This window comes from Neolamprologus brichardi, chromosome 11 (assembly GCF_056152115.1).
Source record: "Neolamprologus brichardi isolate AB-2024 chromosome 11, ASM5615211v1, whole genome shotgun sequence".
Classification (NCBI taxonomy): domain Eukaryota; kingdom Metazoa; phylum Chordata; class Actinopteri; order Cichliformes; family Cichlidae; genus Neolamprologus; species Neolamprologus brichardi.
The window spans coordinates 11,108,388-11,127,759 of record NC_142114.1 but is presented as its reverse complement, the minus strand read 5'-3'; the positions used below and the strand labels follow the sequence as shown (position 1 = coordinate 11,127,759).

Here is a 19,372-nt window from a genome sequence, read left to right as displayed (position 1 = left end):
TTACTTTTCAGAGAACAGTATTGCATTTTCTTTATATTCAGTTTGTTCCCTTTGTTCTTTTTAAAGGTACTTTGAGAAGTTTGTAGTTTGGTTTTGTTATTTATCCTGGTGAACCCCATTTTAATATACTTGATGATGAGTACAATTATTCTTTAGTTTTCTTTATTTATGTGGACATTGTTTCAATCTTTACTTAGAAAAAAAAAACTTTATTATTTTCTTTTCCTAAAAAAACAAAACAAACAAAAAACCCAAAACAATTAATGCCGTGTATTTGAATTGTTATAACTGTTACTGTAATGCATATAAGGTCAGAAGAAAATCAACTATACTCAAAATGTATTAAATAGCTGTAGCTCTTTAAATAGCATTATTAATCACTTTGACCCTGAGATCAATTTATTGACCTTGAAGGAGGTCAATAAATTGTAATATTTTTATAGTACTTTCTATATGTTGACAATACACACCATACTTGTAAGAATCATAGTTCCTAAGTTCTACAGCTTTTTGTCAATTTGCAGATAATAAATCAATAAGTTGGTCTTGCAGATCTTGGTGGTTGCCATTCATGGTCAAATTTCAATGGATTGTTAACACGTATCTACACCCAGGAAAAGTTTTAGGAGAATTCATTCAAAACTGTCCATACGATTGCATTTGTAGACAGAACAACATGCACACAAACACTACCAAAAACATAGCCTTCTTGGCAGCGGTAGGATTTATAATAATAATAATAATAATAATGATGATGCTCAAGAAAAGGAGCAGAATAGACCTGTACAACAGTCTCACCTGTCCGCTCAGCTTCCTGGTATTTCTGTTGACAGAGTGTGTTGCAGAAGGAACCTGCTCACTGTGAGCTGTGTGGCTCTCCTGCTCCCGGGGGCCCTTCCCCAGCCTACCAGGGTTGGAAGGTTTTGATATCTGAGCACAACAAAAACATGGAGGTGCAAAGAAAAAAAAAGTTTCAACAAGGACATTGAACTGATTTCAGCAGATGAGGTTGGCCATTAAAAAAGACATAAAACAGAGAAAATGCACCACTAACCCAGCAATCTGTGAGATAACTACCAGCTCAAACTGTCTCAGAGAGTTAATTTGTATCCTTTAAATTATCCACAATGAATGTAATTTACAGCAGCTCACCCTCTCCTCTATAATGGGCAAAGAGATGTCAATGAAGGCTTCCTTTACTGTGGATATCTGAAAGAGAAATAACTGCAAGTCAGTGTCATGATATAAACTTTTAATCTCTTCAACAGTTAAAATCATAGTTCTGCTGCAGTCTAAGAGAAGATGACTGAAAATGCTTTCATTTCTTCTCCTCTTTCTTAGCTCCACACCTGCCGCTCTCCATCTTCAATGATACTCTTTAGTTTGCATAGAGGCATGTGCTTTGTTAACCACCCTAAGCTTCCACAATTTACTGTAAATGCCTGCTGTAAACCGTTGGTATTCGAGCTGGTCCTTGAAATGATTTATGTTTGTTTTTCCACTGACTTCCATTTGTTTCCTCTCGTTAATTCTGGAATGTTTCCTGGACGTCACAGCTGGTAAAGAAATCTTGTTGCTTAGTTTTGTTGTCTTTTCATTTCTGGTTAGAGATATTGATCTGGTTAGATCTGCCAATTTCTGACTAACTGAAAAATACCAGTGCTGCTTCTGTGACAATCATTCAAAGCAAAAAAAATCAAATAATTAAGGCATGAAATGTCTCACAATGAGTCCTAACTAGGTTACACAGCTATTAAAAAGCGACTCGTGTCGGAGCTGGTTGGTTTAAGAAATGCCAGCTTGTCAACCCTCATGTGCTTCATACGTTCTATTTCTACAGAGGGGGAAAAAAAACCCTACAGAGCAGTGTCTGATTGGTTCTTCCCGACTATTCAGGTCCTTTGCTTTATTTCACTTGCTTACGTGCTCGCACTCTTCGCACATGATTGTGTTTGTGAGCTCGCCGACAAAGATGCGGTCGACAAAGTTCATCTTCACACCTTCTTTCCCGTATGCTGATGGAGAAAAAGACAAAAGGTTTTCTTTTATTAGTTATGCATGAAAATTGTGATTATTGCCGTTACATGATTACCTTCAAAATTTTCAACACTATAATTTCCATTTTAAACACTATTAAGCATCACAATTTACAATCACTACTGAGAATTAATGAGATCAAAAAGTGCAAATAAAGGACTACTTTAACTGCTGAGACAAAGGAAGAACATGGGTCAAAAAAAAAACAAGTGACACAGATCATAATTAACTATTTAAATTTATTAGCTGCTGTATAAATAACTGATTATACACAATAAATTTTGGATACACAACTAGAAGGGTGAGCTAAAACATGAGCATGTTTATTCTTCTCTTCATGAAACTGTCCTCTGCTTCAGGAGTAAATTAACTGCATTTCCACCAAATGCCACAAGATGGAACTATTGATCTCTGCCGTGTGCCGCCTCCATACGAACCTTTGACTTGGCGTTTGGTCTCCTCGTCTGCTGTCTTCTCTGTAGGATTGTTGAACGCCTTTAAAATGCCCGCTTTCACCCTCTGCATATAACAAAACCAGAAAAATACTAGAAGTCACATTCGAGGTAATATTCATAAATCAAATTAATTATATAAATGATGCAAATAAAATGCATTTTTGGGGGATATTTCTTGAATTCTCTTTATTACATCCATTAGTGACATATCACAATCTCGCCTGCAGCTGAGCCTGACAGGTATACCCATTATAAGCATCATTAGTGTAAAATAATTATTGTGCTTGTCCAAAAATGTTATCATGTAAATCACTTAATTAAATGTGCATGTTTGTGTGTGTGTGTGTGTGTGTTGTTGTCTTATTGGAGGTGACATGGTCAGTGAGTGTGTTGTGAGAGAGCTGTGAAGAGGCACAGCCACAGTAAAGCACCAATCAATAGATAATTGGCCATGGTCCATGTCTGAGTCGAGACCAGTCGGCCCCCATTGTCCTGGGACCCACACACTGCACTGGCTATTTAGGTCAAAAAACCCTGTTAATCCCAGCCTGGCCAGTCTGCACCTCATTCAGAGAGCGTGGTCAAACCAGGATGTGGCTCTCCTACTAATTAATTACCAGCAACCCCCATGCCTCTCTATCTCTCTCCCCCAAAAGTAACAGCATGCACTGTCTCACACAGGATGGGCCAAAGGGAGGGGAATCTGGTCGGGAGGCGTGAAGAGAGTTGCTGGTACAAGTGTGCAGGGGTGGAAACTAAAATGAAGACAGGGCAAAGAAGGACAGTCCATGCCCTGGGAGGGTAATACCTCCCATCTCAGCTAATTGGTGATAATTGACTGGGTCTAAATTAGCATATTCAGATCTCTGATACTAATGGCCATTAAACACAAACACTTAGGGCCTCTAAAAGGTTGGCTACACACAGTGAACACAATATCGTGGCTCTCCCGCTCTCTTATACACACACACACACACAATGATGTGGATGTACTATCACTAATATTACATTTGTGTGTTCACACAAATAAGAAACAAATGGGTTTATTCCAGTTATGAATGAATCAATGTTTCATGAATTGATGTGTGCATCCTGTTTTTCTGTTTGAGAACACGCGATAATAATAATGCTTTGATTTTTACAAGAAACATTAGTAACTGGTATGACTTATGAGTTTTAAAAAAGGCATTCGCTAATGTAGGCCTAAAATGCCACTGAATCCCTGAATGTGCTGCATAAATGAGTTTCTGAGTCAATGAATAGCGGAGGCCATACCCCCCCCTCCCTCTTTACCTCCTTGATTGGATTGGGAGACGGGCTGATGAGTGTGTGTGCATGTGTGTTTGGGAGGAGGCTGTGGGCGACCCTCAAGCACAATGGGACGGCCCTGGAGCTCATTCAGCAGCTGTGGGTTTCCCAAGATCACACAATGATGCCGGTTATGCCACTTGCAAGTCCCCTAAGTGGCACAACTGTTACTGTTCACAAGTTTGAATGGGAACAGGGGAGCCGAGCCCGTGGCCCTTTCCTGGGCCCGGGGCTGACCACTAAACACACCCGCTAACTTCTCCTCCTTGGTTTCACACAGCCACTGGTGGGATCACAGGGGCCAGCTAAGCCCTCCAATGGGCTGTTGTGGGGTCTCCTAATTGCCCCATGAAGGGTTGTGGGGGCAGGGGTTCTCTGTGCTTGCCAAAAACATGGCACCATAAGGTTTGAACACAACTGCTGGCTAAAGACGACATGGGTTTATGTGAGCGAACAAAGCCACCCACAAAAACACAGATGAATGTCTTATGGTGATAGCCATCTAGGATAAGTTTTAAGATCTTTACTGAATTACAGCATAATGCATATGTGGAGCAATTGGTAGGACTAACAACAAGTAAGACAATGATTAGCTCCTCATGGCTTTTGAAATAAACACAGTGGCAATACCGCTGGAGCTAAAAATCAACCATCTGAATTATTCCGATGCATTTTTTAACTTAATTATTAGCATGTGAGATTGAACTATCATCACCAATTTACTAATGTGTATTTTTTTAAAGCAATCGAGCTGAATGTTTGAGCAAACCTCTGTGAGGTTGTACTTTGTGTTATCCATCCAATTTAGGTTTGGATATTTATATGTTGACATGAGGTGTGATCATGTTTGTCACTCTGCTCATACAAAAAATAAGTCAATACATAAAATCCATTAAATTTGTCTACTTTCCCCTTCAAGGTCGACTCCCTGATCACCACCTTTAGCTGTGCGGTTTGTTTTCAGTCATGGAAGTCCTATTCTGATCATTTCCACAAGTAAATATCAACTTCTGTTTCTAACTGACCTGATGTTTTTTCTCACTGGCAATAAGAGCTGAGTCTGTGGCCATGACCCAGAGACCAAACAGCACTCTTCACTGAAAGAGTCTGCAGCATCCAAGACTGAAGGCAGCAGCAGCATGACCAGAAGCAAGCTTATGTTTTTTTGTTTTTTTTTCTGACATTAAAAGGGTGTACCATAAATTCATCCAGCAGAGTCAGACAGAGCTTCCTTTGTAAGACTTTGATGTTTTTGAGACAAGAGTTTGGTGAAAACTTGAACCGCAGTGCCAGCAACTTTGATCCAGCACACACAAGTTTTGTGTGGCAAAAAGAACAAAATTCTCACTTCCCCAGAATTTAAATTTAGGTTAAAAGGTAAATTTTTGGACACACTGCAGGTGATTCAACACCCATCACAAAGCATAAATGTAAGAGGACAGAAAGGGACTTCCACAAAGTGAGCTAAAAACAGCAGATAATCTCGAAACAGAGGAGGCTGAAGGAATCTACGGGGCAGACGGAAATTAAATCTTGTTTTTGTATCACATATTTCCTAGTCAGCACAAAACTAACACTACCTAAGCACATTGAAACTAAAACACATAAATCTATTGCCTTAATGTTTGCTATAACCTTAATATGTATTCATGTTGTTCATATTTTCTGCAAATTTGTCTCATACAAAATGTTCTAAATGCACCTGAATGAAGACGACAAAAATAAACCACAAACACTTTGTGCTTGATTGAAGAACATAATGTAACAATAATAATAGTAATAATCGCCCAATTCTTATTCTGGGCTTAGAAAAATCATATGGATTATTGAAATACATGAAAGCCTATTATGTATGAAGGCGTACTTTAGTTTCTTCTACTCGTATGGAGTCCAGTAAGTAGTGCAGAAGCTCCTGGCTGTCTTGTTGTTGGTAGCCCTTGAAGCATGGAGCTCTGGAGAAAAACAGAAACATATTTTTTTTTAGAAAAAAAAAACACAACAAAAAAAACAAAAACAAAATAAACAAACGACAACAACAAAAAACCACCCAGAAAACAAAGTTAATACTAACTGAAGGATGGATGTTTGTGAAAACAGTGACAACATCAAACATGGGAGTGAATCTGACTCAAAAGATTCTGTTGTTTGTGCACAAAAACTGAACACGTTATCGAGTCTAGAAGAAAACCACTGAACACAAAGCAATTAGAATCCATGGCAAAACACGCAAAAAGAAGAAACCGTGCGTCAAGGTCTCTCAAGAGTTTTCACTGCTGGATCTGTGAAATCCTATCTGCCACTATAACTCCTCCTTTCACAATCCAGGTGGACGCAGTATAAAGCTTATACACTTAAAGGACCAACAAACAATTTGTTAAAGTTATTTTGGTGGACAGAATATTTTCTTCATACAGTCATGTTAGCAGAAACCCAAACAAGACATTTTGAATTGTCCCTAGATATGATTTAAAACCAGAACATCAATGACAGAGTAGCTCATTAGGCTCATGACCCAAGACAAATCACAGATTTTAAATGTTTGTGCAGAGCAGAAAGAAAACTGCAAGTCCACTTGTCGTTGGTTGGCTCTAATGCGCAATATAATGAGAATTAAAATCCACCGAGAAGTCGAGGACGCTTGCAAACAGTCATATCCAGGATCTTAGGTTAACAACTTCACTAAATGGCCTGAATAGAATATTGTTCAGTACATCATAATTGGGTGCTCATAAAACCACAAAAACAACCTTGAGCTTGAGCACAGGTTGGGTGAACTCACACACAGTGATCACATGTTTGATTATATTCTGACCAAAACTGTAGGAGGAGCAATTTTAGTGAATGTGAACAGACCACCAGATGAGCTCTAGCTCCATCTGAGTAACCCCATTACCAGGATGAACACCTATTTGCTACTAGCAAATAAACTGTGTGAAAGCAGGTCCCCCTCAGATAAAATTAAACATCTTCTTTTTGTGAAAGCAGTTGCTTATTACACTGAACTTCAATAAATTATAAATGCATTATACTTTATTATAAAAAAATTATACTGGATGGAAAAAAAAGATTTAAATAAGTCTTCTTAAATACCATTCTTCCATCCATAAAAAAGTAAAAAATAAATACAATGAAGCTCTCCAAGCAATATAAGAAGAGGTTCATAGGCAAGTCACCACTCCTCTATGTTGGATACTTCCACAAAATCAACTTTCTGCTGTGCACAAACCTTCTTGGTAAAGCGAATGGACACCATTAGAGTGGTTAGAGGGGAGGCTCTCCTTGGCTCCGACCCCTGGCTGTCCACGGTGAAGCAGATGTGAGGACAGATGCCAGGGGCAGATGGGTAGCCAAGGTTGGAGCTACTGCAACCTGTTGGGCCGAGGCAACCACATAACCAAAGGACAGGTTGGTTCAACAGGGATAACACATACTGAGAGGCCAGATTCCTGATTAGACAACATTAAGGGTGGTCAGAGGTGGGCAGTGCGTAGTAGTGGGTTAACTCCTTTCAGGCCATTGTGGATCTTTTGCTATGCTATGATCTTTGTATGTTAAGTTTCTTTGCTTGCCAAAATGTTGTGAATAGGAATGCTGCACACCTGTTCCTGTCTGATGAAAGCAGTTAATCCTATTATAACTATTAAAAAGGAATGCAGTGTGTCAAATATAAATTCTGACCAATACATTCCCCTAATGACATTCCTAATCCTACTTATGTGGGAAGATCACTCAGACCAAAACAGCTTTTTACACCCTTGCCACATTGCCCTGAACAAATGGATGTCCATAGCTAGGAGAGGAATGGCCAAGCACCTCTCTTCAACACAGGTCAGAACCTGTAAATCTGGAGGAGATCAAAGTTGCCCCACATACTCGCATCTTATCCTAATCTCTGTCTTTCATGCCTCTTTTTGTGCAAACAGAAGGCAACGTGCAGGGGTGAAGATGGTACAGAGAACATATGTTATTTACTGGCGAGCCTCCAAGAAGAGCAGCAAGTAAAGGAATGCCTCCATCTAGCTTTGTCAAATGAATTTGTTGATAAACTAAAAGAGAGAAATATGAAGACAAAACAGAGGGGAGAATGCGTGAGACAGAAAAAAAAAAAAGGGGGAAAAGAGAGAGGCAGTGAAAAAGAAAAAAATGAATGCGCATGGTTGGTATCAGTGGGAATGAGGAGGTCTGGAAGTTCATCCCAGTGGAGACAAAGCAGAAGGGCCCTGTAGCCCTGCTCTCAATCTGGCCAATACAAACAGCTGCGGTGCTAACACAATTAATAGCCGGATGAGTTAGTACCAGACACAAGGCCACACAAGCTCCCCCCAAGTCAAACACACACACACACACACACACACAACATGTTTAATATTATTAATCCTTTACTCTTAGACGGCTTTAAAACATTGCAGTTAAAAATAATAAACATTTGTTGTCACTCTGAGAACATTGTTACTTTAACTACTGACTTCACTAATGTGAAATTGAGAGACAAACCCCCCAAAAACATTCATTCTGACTACATGGATTGGTCTGCACCCTCACTGATGCTGACATACTAGTGCTGTATAAGAGAAAGAAAACTCATATATCATGACACAGTAACGTATTTAAAGGTTGATTCGTCAATGAGAAATGGCACAATGTTTGAAACTGTAACATAAAAAGATTTTATGCCTATTGAAACATTCCATAAAAACGCACAAAAATTCTAGTGCAAAAGAAAAAAAAAAAAAAAATCACTGAACCGCCATCAAAGATTGGCTTTGTACTTTTAATTCGTATTTTTCTGGTTTTGATCATGAAGCTCTCAACATCATTATTCGAAGGTGTCCTGTGTTCACAAACCAGATAGAGAGCAGCAGAGCAGAGGGAAAGGATGTAAAGTTTCAATGCCAGCTCTGAATATGTGCACATGTCAAAATTATTATTCTTATTTTTATACCAACTCTGAATCTGTCTCTCTTCTTTTAATGTGCTGTGTGCTGTATGTGCATGTGACCTGGATGCCAGCACTAGATGGAATCCATTGTTGTCATGTGCTATTTCTATCAGGGATGAAAGGCTTCTCACAAGGCTTATTTATGAACAATTTTTGAAAGATGTGAGTATGTGGACACAGTACACGGACAGAGAAGAGAGCCAGCATACTTTTCATTTTTTTGCACCACAAGAGTGTCCAGTGGCTGCCCTGAAAATGGAATCAGTCCTTGAAAGAAGCAGGTGTTGATGAATGCGCTCTGTGTGGCCTTTTTGTCCATATTGTGCATTACACATGTGTAGAGAATGTATCCAGATAAAGTGATGGACATTAATGATGAAAATTCTCAAAAAATTGTCATTTTTAATACGTAAGACATTTCAAGTCCAGGTCCAAAAAAAAAAAAAAACAGTTGTGTCTGTAATTATTTTTTTCCCCGGTTGTGCCACTGACTGGCTTTGTAGTACACTGGGTACAAGCTGGGACCCTCACTGGCACCAGATACAGAGTGTGGTGCTGGCCGTCCGACACACACTGCTTGGCACTGGTCTGAGCACAGACCAGACCCCGTGCTGTTGGCAGGAGGATGAGGAAGCAAGCTGTGGGGTACTCAGCTGGTTAAGGTCAAATCCATGTGAACACACGCACATTTAACACAAAAATGGGCTCGACTGTAGGATGAGCTGAGTAGAGTAGGTTGACTCATATGGCTGCTTCAGACTGTGTTTGTCATTATAATTCAGAAGATTAGTGCTGTTTATTCCAACCTTACTTTCAAAGCACAACAGCTCCAGCCTGCCTAAATCGAAGTCTGCTCTGCGTGGGAATACTGTAAAACACTGGATCAGCCATGGCTATAATCATTGACCCCTGCTAAGTAGGGTCCCGGTGCTGAAAAACCATTTAAACTGCGCTGATCACAGACTGAAGGCCCCATTATGCAGTGTGCTAACACAAACATACTGGGAAAGACTGATAAAGAAATGATAAAAGCGCTGTTAGCTCTTGCAGGCCAAGGGCAGACCCAATCCTCTTTAATTGAGAAGAACTTGCAGAGGATGGCAGGACATTTTCAGAGTACAGGTACTGTAAAGGTCGCTACAACAGAAAGAAAAATGTCCCAGTAAACAGGAGCAGTTCTTTCAGATCAAAGGCTTTAGGCCTGAGTAAATGTAGATAGGCTGCTGTGAGGAGTCGTCTAAAAACAGGTGATAGTGCAGGCTATCATCAGGCTCAGAATCATGTATGTTCTGTGGCGTATAATAAATTTAAAAAAGTTAAGTTGCCAATCACAACACTAACAAAAAACAACAACAAACAAACAAAAACAAAACCCAAAACAACCCCCCCCCTCCCCAAAAAAAAAAACCCCCAGACAAAACAAAACCCCTCATTAAAAATAAATATATATTGAACACTACATACAGCCTGAAAGGAATCTGCAGCAATTGTGACCAGAGACAAGTGACTACAAGCAAAATAACTACTGGCGATGGGAAGTGGGCGACACCCAAGAAAAATTTCTCTCAATTCCAGGTAATAGTACATACATTAGAGGCTCACCCAGACCACTGGAACCTGGCTATCCACAAACAACGGCTGTCAGCTTCAAAGTGATGTGTGACGGATGCATTACTTCAGTAGGCATCTTTCTTGATGAGTTTATGTTCTGGTTTGTTAGTTTTAAGTCTTCCTGATTACAACAAGACAATTTTGTCTTCATTAGAGTGAAAAATGAAGCTAAAGCAGGGAATGCTTTAGGGCAAGGCTACCTCATGGCAAATAAGTCTCTGCTGTATGAGTGTGCAGTGTCTCTCACTTTTTGAATCGGATAATTTGGCTTCAAGACATCAAGATGGCGATACCAAAAACAGTCAGCCCTGCTTCCTTGCCATAAACAAGGGGTTCACCAAAACGAATAGCTCTGCACATTTGGTTTGACGCAACCCTGAAGATGATTTATGTCTCTGGCTGGAGTAGAACCAGCAACTTTTCACCTGCCAAGTGAATGTGTTAACCACTACACCATGGGATGCAAAAAGTCTACATAAACTTCATACCTGTAAAAGGCTACAACATACAATAACTTGAATGCTTACATCTCTATCTATTAGATCATGTGAATTGAATTAACCTAAAAAAAAAGGTTATAAAAACAAAACATTGATGATGAAGTGCATCAAATATTATTGTCATTGGGAATAGACATGAACACTGTGATTGAGCAATAAAAATGTGTTTTTTAAAATAACATATCCCCTGTTTCCCACCTCTTTGCCATTTGAAGCATAAAAACAATGTATTAAATCTGTCATTTTACTGTACTACAATAAAGCTGTATGGAAAAAAGAATAAATTAATCATTTGATACAGTTTAAACAAAGAGTAGCATAAAGTGTGGTGAAGCTCAAAGTCAAATCTGTCTATTCAAATGTATTTTAGTGGAATAGATTAGTTCTACTTGAAATTAGACATGTATGAGTGCATAAGAGTGTGCAGTGCTTGCTGTCTGAATGCACAATTGCCTGCATGCGTTGCAGGGCGAGGTGGTGCCAGGTGAGGTGGCATCCCACAAAACACACACTACACAAACACACACAGAGGTCTGTCTGATAAAAGCTAGGTACCAGAATAACTGTAAAAGCCGCACCAGAGAACGATCCAGTCATCCAACGTCAAATGCTCTGGTCATCCACCTGCACTACTAAACAGTGTGAGGCCCCAGCCCCCCTCCATACACACAAACACGGTGGACCCAACCAGCAGGGTACCAAGCTCAACCAATAAGTCAGCCAACCAGACACCCACACTTTTCATGTAAGAGCAAGGTCTGCCTGTCACACAGTCTGTCAGACCTTGGATCAAATGCGACACAGGTGGCACAGCCATGTGGAGGCAAGCAGGAGAACTACAAATGGCTAGCTACAGTGGTACAGTGATTTGAATGCATGTTCCGTGTACGTCAAGGTTAGTGTGTGTGAAAAGCATTCAGCAGAGACCATGTGCTACTGGGGTCAGGCTGGTTAAAAGTGTGCACTGCTGCAGTAAAGGGATGAAAGCAGGTGGAAGCTGTGGCTCCTGCATGCAGTGGTGATGGAGAACACTAATTATGGTGAATTCTGATGGCTTCACTGACCCTGAAACCAAACATTGGCAGGAGTCTGAAGCTGGTGTATCATGATTGGTGATTTTAGGTCCGCAATTACACAACCAGAGTTCAAAATGTCTGAAAGGTTTGTCAATAAAATCTGTGTACTCAAAGTACAAATACTTTTTTACTGTGCATAAGTACTATTTTCAGATATATGCACTTTACTTGAGTTGTTTTTTTCTGACTACTTTTTGCTTTTACTCCCTACATTTTTAAAATATTTGTAAGTTTTTGATTATCTTGCACAAAGTATTTACATTAGGAGTGTTACAACATTCCTGAAAATAAGAAACCTGGCATTTATATGTATAGTATTTGTCCATACGCAATTTTGCTAAACATTGGAGACAAACATATATGACAAACAATTTCAACTCCTCAAAGTTATAGCAAGATGGAAGTGGTATGTCCCGATCGAATTTCCCAGATGTTTTTTTATGTAAAATGTTTATTTTGAAATAAATATCTGGTTGTGATTTTAATTTTAGGCAAAAAGAGAAAAGAAAACAAACAAAAAAAAAAACCCAAACCAAAACAAAAAACAAAACACACACACACACACAAAAAACCAAGAAAGAAACCAACAAACCGAACAGTAGGACCAGTGGAAACAGCTGGCCCAGTCTTGATGGCATTTTCCACCTCATAGTTGTTTTACTTGGCAAGGTAAGCTATTTAGACAAAATTACTTCTTATCTCTTTAATATACTGGGTCCACTTAAACCAGGGTTTGTTGAATTTCTCTCTTTAAAGCCGCAAAGACACAGTGAGCCTCACCACTATAAATATTTGGTAGACAGTATGGTCCAGTTCTTGTATTCCTTCCAATGCTTGGAGCCATTTTCTTGTCAGGGTTTTCTTAGCTGACATTAACATAATTCTCAGTAGATATTTATCTGCTGGATTAGTTATATTTGGGAGGCCTAAGTACATATATAAGAAATCAAAGGGAATTTGTGTGCAGAAAATCTTTTTCAAACATTTGTGGATATCTTGCCTAACCCTAATTTTTGGGCAGGGCCAGAATAGATGGTAGTGATTAGACTTCAGGCTGCCACATACTCTCCAGGACCCTCTACAGTGTAGGCAACAGAAAATAGATACACATTTTTTATTTTCCTTCTTTGTCTTCTGATTCAAGATGAGTATCATTAGAATGAAAAAAGTTAAGTGAAAGTGATTTCAATCTACTGAGATTATGTTATCATTACGTTAATATAGCACAAGGTTCAGTTAGCCTTGCATAAAAATAGAAGCATCCTCCACAGAGGTTTCTTACTTTAAGTGCATTTCTGAGCCTGTGCTTTTTTGCTTGAGTAAAGAAGTTGTATCAGTACTTCAACTTTTACTGCAGTATTTGTTAACAGTAGTATTTGTACTTCTACTTAAGTACAGAATGCCTTTGCTTTTGCCAACTCTGCTTGCTTCAGACTGAAAATATTCAAATCAACTAGCTTACATTACTTCTCATGTTCCCCACAGATGAGGGGACACATAAAGCAGAGGCTCTGGGTTCACAGGAAGTAGCAGGTGATATGAAAGGTTGTGCCTTACTTTTGGCAGAGTTGGTTGAAGAGGATTTTGGGATTGACACAGCCTTTCCCTGGATCCTTCATGTTGTGGAGGAAGGCAAACATGGCGGCAGTCAAGGGTTCTGGACTGGGCAGCACTACTGTTAGTGGACTCTGGAATAGGAAGAACACATGAAAGTAAAACATGTTGTTCTTATTTAAAGTAATTAGTATCTTGTTTATGAAATAAGGCCAGAAATACAGAAAGCATGAAAATACTTCAATTTTAACTACTACTAAGTTCTAACAGCATTCTAAAATTTCTGTAATTATGCATATTAAAATATGCATAATTCCCTTTATTAATGAGAATAATAAGATGTACCAGATTTGTCTCTGGAGGGGGGCAGATCCTCAATTTGTACCCCTTCTCCTTCACTTCTTGGATAAGGTCAATGAGCATGTGTGTCTGGGACAGGTTCTGTGAGGAAAACAGAATCATGTTAAGACTGTTAAGCATGGTCATCGTTTTCTAAAGGTGGGACTCGCTTATACAATATTAATGCAGTTTAACATTTTGCAATATCCTGAGTATTGCAATAACATCTATTGTGATTTGTAACCTTTTCCCAACTGCAAATTATGTCCTCAAAGTTAGACTTTGTCAGTATCTGTTTCATTCATGTTATGGTTTTGTTGCAAATAATTGTCAAGCACACCAACACTGTCACTAAAACCTGCCATAAATGTTGCCAGTAAGTCTGCTATCAGTCTGCAATTTAAATTTGGGTCAAGTTGGCAATTACTTGCAATCATTTATGACAATACAGCAATTAACTGTGATAACTCATTGAAACTCACATGTGAAATTCCCATTTAACCATTACATTTGGACTTAGCAACATTCCTGCTTTATATAACCAGTATACAACCATTTGGCAGCCAGTTGAATCCTATGGAGTTGTCGTCAGTGACAAAGACTCATTCAGACTGATGGCAACATGCAGGCAATCTGTCTGTATTTATTAATTATTATTTATTAATTATTAAACAGAAATTATTTTCACACTTTTGACAATCTTTCAGAGGGATTGCAGTCGGTCCAAGTCAGACTGGAACTGTTTGCGGAAACATTGCGGAAACATTGCGGAAACATTGCCTCTTGCAATCAAAAGTTGTTGTGAGGATCTAACACTCTCAAGGTCTAGTTTACCATTTACTCACCACAAGATGCAGAATGTGAAAAAAGGGCAATTTTTTAAAATGTAATGAAGATCCTATGTTGTAGTTGTGTGACTGAAGGTAGCTTTGTCAAACCAAGTGTGTCCAGTGTTGGATGGTTTTTCGGTTAATTTAAATTAGCTAACATTATCTCAGATGAGGTAAATGAGGTGAGCCCTCTTTTTTTCTAAGTATTAGAAATTATTTAATAAAATATTGATATTTGGTGTCTCTATATCCATACAAAATAACACAATACCAAGCTGTGTTGATTTTTCCCCCCCACCATATCTGACACTCTGTCTCTGATTTTAACTGGGGAACAATATTCATCGGGTGCATTAGATCAATTGGTTTTAACTAGAGAATATTGTACATTAAAGAAGTGGCTCCAACTGATCAAAACCACAGATTCTAAGATTTTTTTTCATAAGGCAAAGAAACAAGAAAAGCTATAATGTTTTAGAGATATAAAAATGTTTCTGCACTTAGCTTGTGGCAATATCATGTAGTCAACTAAAATAGCTGCGCCACAATGTTTTCTCCATTTTAGTATGATTTAGAAACTTGTGCCGAGTTTATCACTGAAAAAGGCAAAATTATCTATGATCTGTATGAATTAAATGCAGAGAAGATCCTTGGCGAGGAGATAGCTTGAAGCAGTCATTGTCCCTTCATGTTAGAGAAGCATCTTTTCCTCCCTTTTCAAGAGATATTTGTTTTGTCACATCCTGGCAATAAAGACTGTTGCTATGGAAAACACACAATGGAGCTCGCATTGTGAACACAGACACAGCTCATCCTCTGACAATTATGTGTTTTCACCAGAAAGATTGCAATTTTCAAGGAGACAATACAAACAGACAGGGAGAGGGAGGGAAAAGCATGTAAAGCGCGCTCACTCGAATTTCAATCAACGAGGGAGACCCTGAGGGTGATTAACAAAATGGCGGAAAAAAAACAGCTTCATTGTTGAAGAGGCATGTCAGTTTGCAGTCACCATGACATGACCAGGGAAAAACTGAGGAGGGCTCTATAGCTGTGCTGTGCTGTGAACGTGCTCTGCACCAACTGAGTGCCAGTTGTGTACAGTAAAGTCTGGAAATATTTGTACAGTGATACAAATTACATAATCTTGGCTTTGAATGCCAATATCACATTAACCACAGAGGAATTACAACTATTTTTTGTCCAGACTCATCCATTTTCAAGGTCTCCAATGTAAGGTCCAAAATCAAATGTCCATTTTAAATACGTTGAGTATCCTTTGAAAGCAATGACTCCCTGATGTTTAGAATCCGTGCACCTCCCTAAAGGAGGAGCTTGATACTTTGTGATGCTTTTCCAAGCCTTTATGTGGTCTCCAGTTGTTTGAGGGTCTTTCTGGCTTTCGAGTATTGCAAGTAAGTGATAGACTTGGCCATTGCAGTAGTTCACTTCATTACCTTCAAAAGTGTCTGGATTGCTTTCAGAATATGTTTTAACTTATCTTTGAGTTGCAAACACCAACCAGTCAACACTGTTGAAAGCGAGCTGACAATATAGTTGATACGGTCTTGTTTTACTGTCTTTCAGATGATAGTATGCTTCAGGTCACAGATCACTTGTTTGCATCTGGTGGTGAACCCTCTGTATTTTTTCCCTCCTTCACAGTGTTCTTCACTTGGCTGCATGTTCTCAAGCAGTTCTTCTTTACCATAGAAAGGATACTACGATCATCCACCACTCCTGTCTTCCACAGATGTCCAAGAGTTCGTGCACATTTACTATCTATGGCTTCTTTCTTTTTAAAGGATGCCACTGGGAGCTGTATGCCAAAAATGATGCTTCTGAATATTTTAGTGTTCTGTTAATGGCAACAGTTTCTCAGTTCTTGAGTTCTGACCCAATATTATAAAAAGAGTAAGATTCAAGTAAAAAAAAAAATCGTCAAGGACGAGTAACAGAAACAGAATAGCAATACCAACCTGCATAACAGCATTGAAGAAGCAGGTGTTACCAAGGTTATTGATTCCCTTAACAGGGACCAAAGCACTGCTGACTGAGCTCTTGCCTTTTGGTGGGTCAGCATAATCTGGTGGTTCTTCTCTGAGTTTTATGATCTTGGGTGATACTGCTGGAACACAAAGAGGTACAGTAAAAGGCTATAAGTTAGAGTTAAATGACAGGATTATAGTGTGCACATGGTTTTGAATTAAACCTTAATATTATTTTTCATAACAAGACTGAAGTCAAGATGCACCAAGTGAGGTGGGGGTCTTGAACAAATTTCCATTGTCCTGGAATACTGGCCAAAAAAAAAGAAAGAAAAAAAGAAAGACTTTGCCTTGCAACAAAACTGGGACTGGGAGTAGGGTATTGGGATGGCAGCTGGAAGGAGAGCTGGGTCATTTGGGAAAGCAGATGACAGCTGTAGAAGTTTCCGCTGGTTAGTGGTGGAGGAGTGGGGGCTGGGGTTGGAGAGATGGCTCTCCAGAGCCAGCTGTTACTCCTGATCACCAATGAAAACTAACCTTCCACAGAAAGTAAGACACAGATGGTCAGAATCTAACAGCGGCATACAGCTTGCTGGGGACAGACAGAGTTAGTACTGGAGCAGTGTGGGCTGATGGCGTGCCAGCAGCTAGCAATATAGCTAACACCATGATGGGTCAACAATAACACGTTACTGACACATGCTAGTCTTCTTCACTAGTTAACTTATTGTTCTTAACATGACATCTTACTTTTGGAGTTTATCATGGTAAAAAATCATGAATAAATAAAACACATAAATATGTGACAGTTGCAGCTTCTTCAGGTAAAACGCAGCTGTTGTTCGGAAACAAACGCCTATGTGGGAACACACCATAATCCTCTACAGATTGGCTTTTTTAATTTAGCAGCCTTAGGCACAGAAAGAGGTCTACACAGTGAACCAGCAGTAATGAGAATACCAATGTAGCCATTATCAACTCCCTAAAACGATCACTGTACACAGCTGAATACTGAAATGAGAAACAATGAATGTGTTCTGTTTGGTATTAAAGAAGAAAATAGACTATTTTAAATGCTAAACAATAACCAAGCCAGGAACGAGACACACAAGCAGTTAAAAAAAACATTACCTATTTGCAGTGAAGAATGAGAAGATATTTCAGTCAGAGTGCATTTCATTTGTCAAATGAATTCATGAATATTTTGAAAGATTTATCTATTTGTTTGTATGTCAGAAGAAAGCTTTTCTTTAATTTCTCTAATGATCTGGAAACTTGATGTTTATCATATTTTTGTCTATTTAGTCCTAGTACTTTGGAATTTTCATTAACAGGATCTGATTTTCTGCCTTAAACAGTAAAGGGCAAAAGCATCGAGCCACCGTTCATTTCTTTATATTTTGCTTCCCAGCAACCAGACTTTCTTGTAATCTTTTAAACTGGCCTTGAGCAATAGTTCTCCAGGCTTTCTGAAACTCTTCTGAAGCTCTTTTTTCACTCATTTTTTAGAGGAATGTTTTCTTGTTTTTGTTTATTTCTTTGTTAATCCACTTAAAAAGAAAAAAAATGCACCTAAATTAAGGATGAACCAGTGTTGTATCCATACACAACAGATAACTGTAATAGCAGCCTGTTGCAATACACAATTTGTTTCCTTTTCTTCACAATTCTGTGAATAATGCCAGAATCACAGTTTTGACAGGTATATAATAAACTTTTTGCACCAGCAAGGTGATTACCAAAGAGCTATTAGCTGAAAACTTGGTATAAAATATCTAGGAATGATGCACCTAAGAAGTCATAATAGCTCAAAAAGAAATATGATGCATCTGACCCTTCAGTTCTACTGTTCACTAAAGCCTCATCAGAAATGGTCTCACTGGAAGCGTTGCTGGCAGTTAGCCATTCTTAAGGAATGGAAACAGGGAGAAAAGGCTTAGGTAGGCAAAATTATACAAGAACTGGACTGAAAATCAGTGGCAACAGTTCTGATGGAGTGATGAATCAATATGTGAAATTATTAGTCAAAATTTTTTCAGTGTTGTTTCAGTGTGTTTCTTATTTAAAAAATATTGCTGAACAGAAGTTACAACAGTTGACGTAAAAAAAAAAAAAAAATTCAATGAGTTTCCTACTGCATAGAAAATATAACCTCTCTTCTGAGCTGATAATAAGACATTTCATTACAAAATGGCAAATGCTTGCAGGGACTGATGGAAGCACTTTCAGGTCCAAAGGCTGTTAAGAAATCCAATAATTGCCGAGAAACACAAGGAGAGTTTGGTCCATGAACACTTTATACATATAAGCGAGTCAAGAGAGCAAGCTAGCAGCGAGGTCACTAGCCTGAACCTGCTTGTCCAAACCGAGAAATTCAATACAACAGTAAACCTTTATAAGAACCTGCACCTTTGCTCTTGCCATTCTCTTCCTCAAAACAAAATGGCCCTGCATTTGCACATATTGAATTTATAGAATCACTCTTTGTGCATGTTTACTGAAAAAGCTATTCAACATACAGCGATAGGTAAGCCCACTCTTGGCCGCTACCAAGCAAGCTTTCCCTCCCCAAGGCCAAGGGCATTAATACGACTGTCCTGGTCACAGTCGGTGGAATGTGAGCCTTGGACTTTTATTTGTGGCTTTAAGAATTTGCATTTTATACTAAATCCAATTCCACTAAACAGTGTCTAAAGAAAAGGTCAACTTTTCTTTTACATAGATTTGAGAAGAAA

The 19,372-nt window shown here is 38.8% G+C and overlaps 1 protein-coding gene across 2 annotated transcripts in view; it reads right to left on the bottom strand.

Moving 5' to 3' along the window:
- The window catches only part of usp45 (ubiquitin specific peptidase 45), a 34,223-nt gene that overhangs the window by 5,283 nt on the left and 9,568 nt on the right, over positions 1-19,372 (bottom strand). Inside the window, exons 6-13 of one of the 2 annotated variants that reach the window (XM_006794813.3) lie at positions 16,629-16,777; positions 13,826-13,921; positions 13,484-13,614; positions 5,665-5,752; positions 2,475-2,556; positions 1,924-2,015; positions 1,153-1,209; positions 799-930 (exon numbers count right to left, since the gene is read on the bottom strand). In XM_006794813.3, the coding sequence (XP_006794876.1) occupies positions 799-930; positions 1,153-1,209; positions 1,924-2,015; positions 2,475-2,556; positions 5,665-5,752; positions 13,484-13,614; positions 13,826-13,921; positions 16,629-16,777 (827 nt within the window). The remainder of the gene's footprint in view (positions 1-798; positions 931-1,152; positions 1,210-1,923; positions 2,016-2,474; positions 2,557-5,664; positions 5,753-13,483; positions 13,615-13,825; positions 13,922-16,628; positions 16,778-19,372) is intronic. The other variant, XM_006794814.3, reaches the window with a different exon arrangement.